Genomic DNA, 9,621 nt, shown 5'->3' on the forward strand with positions numbered 1-9,621 from the left:
ATCAAGTTAGTGATGTGGAGTGGAGTGGTTTTGAGGGTGTTTTTGTGTTGTCCTCTCCCTCCTTTTCTCCCTTGGCATGCAAGGGTTTTTATAGTGAAGGTGGTGCGTAGGACTGCTAGCAGGGAGCAGGATCGAACTCCCGGTAGCGTCTGACACTAGTGTTGGCGTCACGTGAGGGGCTGGGCTCCTGTAGGATAGTGACGTGCCTCGGTTGGCGTTCTGGTCTTGTTTGACCAGGTGTTGTCAGGTCAACCGAGGGGCGATGCGTCATCCGAGACAGCTGACGTCAGCCCGAGTCTTATCGCCATTATTACCCTCATCATATTCCCCCCCCAATGGAAGTTATGCGTCGGTTGCCGTAAGGCGAGTCCGAGGCATGGCTTCGGTTCTAAGGAACCGTCTCTGTCGGGCGAAGGCCGGTTCATTGCCAGGGGTGTGGGAATCATGGAGCTTGACAATTGACGAGGGTTGGATGTGCAGTGGTGGCTCTGGGTGGCCGAGGAACCTCAAGTAGTGGTTCGTCGGTCAAGTTGGGCTTGGTTGTAGGGGTGGTAGGCCCCTCAGGCGGGCAGGCCGCGCAGGAGTGGTCTCGGGCAGCATGGGGTCGAGGAGCTCTCGGGCAGGCAGTGGCCGAGGAGCTACTTAGGCGGGCAGGCCGCGCAGAGGAAGTCTCGGGCAAGCTGTGGCCGAGGAGGTCTCGGGTAGGCTGTGGCCGAGGAGGTCTCGGGCAGTATGCCCTCCTTCTAGCGCCAAAATGTTACGGGGAACAACTGTATGCCGTGGCCTCGGGGCCGACGCGGCTTGGTTCGGGTCCGAATGCGCGGGGATCCGACGCGGCGCTCCTCGGGACAACTGGGGTGGCCGGTCACGGCGGTCCGAATGGGACGTAGCGTGGGGGGTGAAGCCTCGTCGTGGTGACTGGGAGATGCGACCTTGCCTTCGTTCCTGCACACAGGTCGGGTCGGAAGCTCGGCCCGACCCCTCCGACGATCAAGTCAGATGATGTGGAAGGGAGTTTTCTGCCGTGGAGAAGTCCCCCCTTTCGTTTAGAACTCGGGGGTATTTATAGGGTAGTTTAGCGTTACCTGATGTGCCCGCCTGTGGGAGGCAGGATCGTACCTCTGACGACGTCTGACGCTGTTACTAACGTTGCGTGGAGAACCGGACTGTCGCAGGGTATGGGCGAGGGTCGGTCGTCGTCCTCTCCTGTCGTGGTCAAGTGCACGGGGTCGGAAGTCGTTGCCTGATAGTGGATGACGTCAGCGCGTGTCGAGTCAGCGTTATTGCCTTCCTCATTGGGCAGAGTGGCGCCCAGGTGGGGCAGTCGTCGTGACACGTCATGTCGCCATTATTACCCCTATCATCATGGATAATGTCTTACTGAGGTTTTCATATGATATCTCAAATGGTAATTTTAAATGTAATTACTATTTATCATTTTCATAAAAATATATGAAGAATGATATTTTTTTCACTTTATTTTAATACAATAAATATGAAATATATATAGTTTCATGGTCAGAGTTTATGAATATGGTAATCGGTCCTTAAAGAAGAAAGTTGTGTCGATAGAAGACGCAGAGGATGACAAGAACATGTGTATATATATACATACAAGCACGGTGGTGGGACGCGGAAACTTAAATAAGAAAGCCGTAAGGGAGGTGCCGCGGGCGAGCGAACCACCACCGCTTACTTAGCATATAAATCAATATATACACATATTGATTTTAAAAAAAGAAACTTCTCATTTTTCAGATTTTTAATAGCGCTTAATTTTTTGCTTAATCCTTGAAATATCCAATTATCTACCCTTTTTTTTTTTTTCTTTTTTTCCTTTTTCTGTGGACTAGTTGGATGAATCGATCCAATTATAGTATTTTCAGTAATACTAAGAAACAATCGTCAATGCAATAAAAAATATAGTTATAATATTTTATATTATGAAAAATACTATAACATAAAATAAAAATACTGTAAAAAATAATATTTTCAAAATAATTATATTTATAAATATATTATATTATATTATTTTTTGGGTATTACTAAAATACTATAACATCGTATTAAAAATATTGTAATCGGTATTAGGTTAAAAAAAAAATTGATGTCGGAAAATTTCTGAAAACGTGAGACTCTTTTATGGAGAAAAAAAAAAAAGAGAGAATTCCCTCACATTCATATGCATTAAATTGCTGTTCGAGGGGCAAATGACAATCGACTTACAGAGATTGACCGAGTCAATAAATATGAAAATTGTTGTGTTTATATATAATACCACCAAATTAATGCAACAGGGAATTTGCATCGCATTCATCCTCACTAAAAATTGGTGGATTGAGGCGTTGACTTGCCAACTGCCTGAGTCATTTCGATCCTCGCCACAGCTTCCGATCGAAGTCAACGACGTGCTCGTCTTCCCCACATGGATTTCATCGGTAATCCCCCAGAAAAAAAGCTCTATCATGTTAATATACTATGCTCGAGAAAATGTCGGTGTTCATCACGTTAATTCCATCGGGAATTAAGCTGCATTATATTATGCTTCCTCCCGATATATATATATATATCTCATAAGAAATGGAATAATCATGCATCGAAAAGAACACCCAAACAAGCGACAAGTATAACGATGGCATGCGGTTACGTGATGGCAACCACTTAAGCAATGCAAGCACGCAAAGGAAAGATAGAAGTGACCTCTCACACACAAATGTATGATTTATTACAACCATTTTTTGTCCTTTTAAGTTTTGATTGTTATTATAGCATTGTTATGTATGCTCATATATTGCTAATTAGATCTTCGATTTAGTCAATTAAACTTAATTAATTATACTTTAACGCTCAATTAAAGTTATTTTTCTTGAGACATGTGTATTTATTTATCTATTTATTTTCGGTACCAAATGGAGACCTAAGCATATCCATTCATACATTTTAACTTCTACTCAAAACCCACCGCCTACCCCCCACCATTAATCCGTTGTTTCCTCCCTCGACGTTTCTTCCCCGTTGCCAGCGATCGAAACCAGTGCTCGGCGTCTCCTCTCTCTCTCTCTCTCTGTCTCTCGGTGAAGGATCTCTTCATCTGCCCTCTTTTCTTTTTGGAGTTCGAGATTGCTTCCGTTGATCGACGTGGTAAACGTTTGTGGGGGGGAGGGGGTATCGGATGTCGATTGCAGGGGGTGAATTTGGTCGCGGTGGGGATCGACGGCTGATTCGAGTGTGAGGAAATCGGGCATGGGTTTCTTTCCAGGCTGATTGGATCGGCCTTCTTGTTTCGGTGGTTTCGGTGGGATCTTCCCTCACTTTGATCTTTGTTTGGGGGGCGAATATTTCGGAGGGAAGATGGGGTATTTGAACTCCATCAGTGGGCTTCAAGCAGACGGTGCTCCGGTCAGCGGGGGAGGACTCAGGTCTCGTTCGTTTATTCCTTGTGAAGTCGTATTAAGGCTTACGATATTCTTTTCTAGATTTGTTTATGTTTCGTATCTCGTGCGATTTTCGAGCTGATCTTATGCTAGCATTCGCTTCATATATTTTGAGTTCTAATTCGAAGACAAACTAGCTAGTTATTGGAAGAGATTTATTTATTTATTTATTTTTTATGTATAAACAGTCGTTTATTCCTTAATAATTCAATATAAGTTAGATCCTTAATAATTGACAAACAAGTTATGAGATGGTTCGTCAGATATGGATGTGTGAACTTACATGGGAAACATGGTTCTTTTACGCTGAATAAACTCATAGAACTGCTTCCTATCTGTTAATTGTGGTTCTTGAATCTGCAGTTGAATATGTTGCCTAAAGTAGGCTGTAAAGAAACATCCTACTCTTGCGTGTCAATCTAACATTAAAACTCATGCTTATTTCTTTCAAGACAGTCAAGATGGGAAGTTTGGTTATGGGTATGCAAGCTGTCCGGGGAAAAGATCTTCGATGGAAGACTTCTATGAGACGCGAATTGACAGCGTTGATGGAGAAATTGTTGGCTTGTTTGGGGTCTTTGATGGTAAAATTTCTGCAGTATTTTGTTGTCTTTGTTATGTTTAGAATGTCTTATCTTTTTTTTTTTTTGTATTTGCAAATTTTTGGTAAAACTGACATAGAAAACCCATTCATTAACTTGCTTCTTTCAATCCTTTTCTAGGGTAAATTTCTCTCGTGGAGAGTTGCTTATACATTCAATATCCTAACGTTAGACTTTGATGCTTTGATGAGTGGTTATGTAGGTCATGGCGGTGCCCAAGTAGCAGAGTATGTTAAACAAAACCTCTTCAGCAACTTACTCAGGCATCCAAAGTTCATTACCGATACAAAATCAGCTATAGGTGGTGCTGATTTGCATTTTGTACTATGAAAGAGCTTTTAGAGAACAATAATATTTGGCTTATGAAATTCATCTGTGCTGTTACCTTCAGCTGATGCATACAACCACACGGACGCAGAATTTTTGAAATCTGAGAACAGCCAGAACCGAGAGGCGGGTTCAACTGCATCAACAGCTGTCCTTGTTGGTGATCGTTTGCTCGTTGCAAATGTTGGGGACTCTAGAGCTGTCATATGTAGAGGAGGAGATGGTAGGCCCCTCATCCTTAAATCAGTTCTCTTATCATCAATTATGTGTAACGGATTTCTGTACTTAATCTAGAACTAAACCGGCTCAATTTAGATGGAGTTTACTGCATTTTTTTTTACTAACTGTATTCTGACAACCCAACCTATTTAAGAGCAATATTTAGAATGTGACACCAGTGACATCTAGGTTCTTAGGATATATGTAGGTTCTAGACCAACAAAGTTTTTTGGCCTTCTCTTGATCCTGCCAAATGCTATAGTAGCTCTGTGTGTCTCTGGTGTACTGAACACATTGAAACAAATAATCATATAGTTTCAGATTCTTCAAAAATATAGTAATATAAAAAAGTATAGACAGGAAGGAGAAAGAGAACATATTCCTGTTTGGATTCACAGAATTTAAGCCTGAAATTGGAGAATTGAACCTGCGAAAAAATCTTCAGAAATGGCTGAAACTGCACACTTATGGTGATAAATGAGGATTTAAATTGTTGATGATGGATGAGGTGCTAAAGTTCATTACGCTCTCGTATTGCATGTACTCTTTTTGAAATGAGATTTGAAGATTAATAGTTTACTAGCAAGTTAAACAGGATTGGAAACTTAATATTAAGTTATCCAATTTTTACACAGCATTATTTAAAGAATAATAATCACTTTTTTATGCTACTTCTATAAGCCATTGCACTTAATGTCTTTATGACTTATCGATGCTACAGTGGTTTCATAGCTACATACTTTTGGTGAAATTGTATACTAATAGTTTAGTCATGTTATCTTGTCTTTAATGTATGATCTAAGAACTATTTTTTGTTCATCGCTTGAGTGTTGTTCCTTGATGAAACTTTCCATTTAGCGCTGTACATAGTAGGTTTTGGTACCACTTTAGATGTATGACATGTCTTGGAATCTACAAATGGGATTTTTATTGGTGTGATTTATTATTCTACGGTCTTTTATCCTCCAGTCCACATTTTGTTGGTTATATTTCTTGCATTCTGGAATTGACCCTTGTCAAAACCATCTAATCGTAGACTTCGACGATCGGGAGTTTAACTATTCACGCCAATGACAAAACAGGATGACAATGGAAGTTGATGTTTCCTTAATCCTGAAGCTTGTCATAAGCATATTTCTCCATTATTTGTTTTGTTCAGTGTTAAAGAATATATTTTTTATATGGAACTTTAGGTAGATATTATTGTGTCTCCATTATTTTTTCTTGCCAAATTTACATATTTTTTATCAAAAATCATCCCTCATGTATGTAGAGCTTGGTATTTAACATTTTACATATTTCCATAATCATTATCCGTGATCTACCATTTGCTTTTGTTTGGATGTTTGCTTGCCCATTTGTTCATCTCATGGTTCAATTACTATATGTGGTCATCTTTAGTTTGAGATTATTGCCTTCTAACTAGATTCAAATTTCTGATTGATTTATGAATGGCAATAAACAGTACTGTGTGGTGCTGTTGACATACTTGTTGTCATTGAATCCTGTTGTTTATGTTTGTTCTTATGCCCGTTGAGGTTGTTCTGTATTCTTTATAAGATATCCATGCAATCTCTTCTCATTTCAATTGATTGGGTCGAAAAATCAATCTAGAATTTGTTGCATCACTCGATCCAGTTATCTTGAAAATTGTAACTAATAAAGACTTTTTATTTAGCATATTAAAAGCTGCTTGTGGTTCTAATTTTCGTTGTTTTTTTTTTCCCACTTTTTCTTTGTTAAATCGAGTTTGGCATCTCAACTTGTGCTCAATTAATACAAAAGTTTATGTATTCTATGAACCTCTTGATACAAACATCTGATTCTTGGTTTTTCAGTGGCATCAGTTGCAACAAGTCCTTTTCTGAGGCAAACAGTTGTGCCAATTTCTTGTAGAGCACCCATTTTACTTGCAAGTTCTGTTTCTTGGTTCTTACAATATATTGCAAAAGCAATTTTCTGATCATGATAGAGTAGTTGACCAAACGAACTTCTGGGTGCTTCATAATTTAGAGAAAAAAGTCTTTTGTTCCCCATATGGTAAGTTTTGCTTCTAGTTTGTGCAGTAGATTGCAACGGCAATTCTTCTGATTGCTTGGTAATTTAGAGAAAGAAACCTTTTGTCCCTCGTGCATCATGGTCAAAAGCCAGTTCTTGGTACTTTGAACAACAGAGACCTGGCAAATCAACCTGTTGTGGTACTTGGTTGATGTGAGCTCTCATAATTAAACCAATCACTCTATTTTGATGGTGATAATATGGAGATGATTTTCTCTGGATGTGCTTGAAGGTTCTGTTTTTAACAAATTCAGTATCTGAAATAGAATACAATCACCAGAATCTTGTATTGAATTATTGATTGAGCCTCTTAAAAGTTTAGTTCTTTACTAGGAACTCGGCTCACGCTATTTTTTGTAACTTTTGCAGCTATAGCTGTCTCAAGGGATCACAAGCCTGACCAAACAGATGAGAGAGCAAAGGATTGAGGATGCTGGGGGCTTTGTAATGTGGGCTGGTACTTGATCTCCTCCATCATTTTTTATCAGTTTAGATCATTTCGTTATATAAATACTGATCAACTGTAACTGCAGGGACATGGCGTGTCGGTGGTGTTCTTGCCGTTTCTCGTGCATTTGGTGATAGGCACCTGAAACAGTTTGTTGTCGCAGATCCAGAAATTCATGTTTGATCTCTGACCTATCACTTTATTCCTACAATGTTATTGTCTTCAAGACTCGAGACATATCATCATCTGACAGTAATGCCTTTGACTGCTTCGACTACTGTTGAATGCAGGTGGAAGCGGTTGATGGATCTCTCGAATTCCTCATCCTTGCAAGTGACTGATTGTGGGATGTTGTCACGAACGAATGAGGTATACTTTAAAAGAAGAAAATAACAAAAAACAAAAAAAAAAGTAGGTACCTGAAATATCATCTCCGAAGATTGAACCCTTTCTTTTTCATTTGGTTCCAAATTCAGGAGGCGGTGGTAGCTATTGTCAAACCCCTACAAGATCCAGAACAAGCAGCAAAGAAACTGTTACAGGAGGCCTATCAAAGGGGTAGTTCTGACAACATCACTTGGTGTCGTGGTACAGTTTCTTGGCTAGCCTTGATAACACAACCGAGCAGCAATAGGTACAAATTGTCTGCTTGATCTTTGTTATCGCTTTGTTATCTGTAATGGTTTAGTGGAGTCTGTATCATGCTGTTTTCACTTTTGTTAGAATAATCAATAAGATTGTTTGGTTAGAGTGCCTAAATTTCTTCCTGAATAGTCGTTTATATATACATACCATTTTTACCATTTGGAATTTACTCCTGCAATTAAAGTAGCTCAAGTTTGGTAATTTAAGCCTCAAGGAACAATTTTGATATGCCCCCTATGAAAGCAAAATGAGACCCATGAAAGAAGGTCTCTTATTGAGTTTGTATTATAAATGTTGGCAGGAAGATTAGTTTCACATGGATACAGAATTGAAGTGTCTAATGATACATAGTGGAGTTTGATTGTGATAGTTTCCATGGTAACTTTGACCATTTTGACGTAGATTCAAAGGTAAAGCCGTATAACCATTCTTCGTGATTGATCCATCAAAGGGTCATGCCCATGTCTTATCTAGCGTGGCAGATGCGCGGATGTGTTTGAATAGAATAGAATAGAATAGAATCTAACCTATTAATTTGTTGTTTGCGCCCATTAACAAAAATTATAGGTCCCATGGCATCCAAGAAGGATAGGAACATCGAAGTTACTTTTTATTAACCCTACACAGTTTGCCTCGTGCAAAAGAGTCTACCTTAGCCTTCATATTCTCCTCGTCTGTTGTCGACACAACCTTTCTTGACTCGGACACAAAAAAAAGGAAGAGAAAAATAAACCAAAAGAAGGCTAATGGAGTTGGGGACAACGACCGATGGAATGAACAAGTTGATCGAGTATGGTGCCTCTCTCTCTCTCTCTCTCTCTCTCTCCACACTAACCGGTTATTTAATGCTTTGTTGTCGTCCGCAGCCCACTGCCGACGACGCTTTCAGCAGAGCAGCGAGAACAGAAAAAAGGAGACGAAAAGTTGGTTCACCGGGGAAATGGAGGAGGGTGCCGAAAGCGGCGTTAAGACGTGGATCCTGGCATTTCTCTTTTGTCGAGGACAGCCGTAGAGATGCCACAACGTCGAAGCTGCTGCCTCGCTCCTCCAATTTACTCCTTCGCCCTTCCCTCTCCCTCCAAATTTGCTGCTCAGCTTCTTCTCCTCTTCTCCTCCACCACAAGGATTCCTCTCCGAGCCGACCACCTTGTGAGGTGTGCTTCTCTTTGCTCCTCTCAAGGGAATCCTGTGGCCTCCACTGCCTTCGTCTTCAGTTCTTGATCTCCGCAGCCATGGGCTCCGAGGCGGTCGTCGTCGTCGTAGGTGAATTGCCTCTGCTTCCGCCCATAAAGACTGCGCCGACGCGGGACAAGCCCGTGGAAGGCCGTCCCGATGCTGCCGAAACCGAAGAGGAAGAGTGCGTCACACCAAAAGGCGGAAGAGACCGTTCTCAAGCCCGTCCTTGTTTGTACGCCGGCGAAGAGAAAGCCGAAGCCGGCGAAGAGGGTACCGCCGGCTCCTTCCATGGAATTCCACGCCGTTACTCCCGATCTTACCTCGGTCTTCCTTCCTCTCCCTCCCAAGAAGAGAATTCGTGTAGTTTGATCTGAAGTTTCTTCACCAATCTCCTGTAACTCCTTCTGTTCCCCTTCTGTTTTCCCGTGTGCCTGGTAAAAGATTTTATTTCCTTTTATTGTTTTCTTTTCTTCCTTAGACGAAACAAAGACCATCAAGCACTTTGTGTAACATGAGGAGAACTGTCCTCCACATCATGCTGCAATGTGTACATATATCGGACAGTTCTCTTGGGTTCTTGCTTTTAGTCGTTCTGCAATCTAACACCGTCGAGGAACCCAAATTACTTACTGTGTCTTGGGATGCAAACTTGTGGAATTCCCTCATAATAGTTGTTACGGTCCATCAGTGTCTGTGCAGAGACAGATGGGAA

General features: G+C 41.1%; 1 protein-coding gene across 5 annotated transcripts; it reads left to right on the plus strand.

Moving 5' to 3' along the window:
- Positions 1–2,787: 2,787 nt before the first annotated feature.
- LOC135666079 (probable protein phosphatase 2C 59) lies at positions 2,788–9,472 on the plus strand. Of its 5 annotated transcripts, XM_065177600.1 has the most exons (9): positions 2,791–3,419; positions 3,891–4,018; positions 4,239–4,337; positions 4,428–4,586; positions 7,010–7,097; positions 7,174–7,265; positions 7,379–7,457; positions 7,565–7,722; positions 8,600–9,472. In XM_065177600.1, the coding sequence occupies exons 1-5, from the start codon at positions 3,352–3,354 to the stop codon at positions 7,066–7,068; spliced, it is 513 nt and encodes a 170-aa protein (XP_065033672.1). In that variant the 5' UTR covers positions 2,791–3,351; the 3' UTR covers positions 7,069–7,097; positions 7,174–7,265; positions 7,379–7,457; positions 7,565–7,722; positions 8,600–9,472. The 5 variants fall into 5 exon arrangements, 3 of the variants coding, with proteins under 3 accessions (XP_065033670.1, XP_065033672.1, XP_065033671.1); XM_065177599.1 differs by lacking the exon at positions 8,600–9,472 and having other exon boundaries at positions 7,565–7,891; XR_010509687.1 differs by having other exon boundaries at positions 2,795–3,419; positions 3,891–4,337; positions 7,565–8,523.
- The last annotated feature ends 149 nt before the right edge of the window (positions 9,473–9,621 follow it).

The sequence above is a fragment of the Musa acuminata genome, unplaced genomic scaffold, assembly GCF_036884655.1.
Source record: "Musa acuminata AAA Group cultivar baxijiao unplaced genomic scaffold, Cavendish_Baxijiao_AAA HiC_scaffold_1072, whole genome shotgun sequence".
Lineage (NCBI taxonomy): Eukaryota > Viridiplantae > Streptophyta > Magnoliopsida > Zingiberales > Musaceae > Musa > Musa acuminata.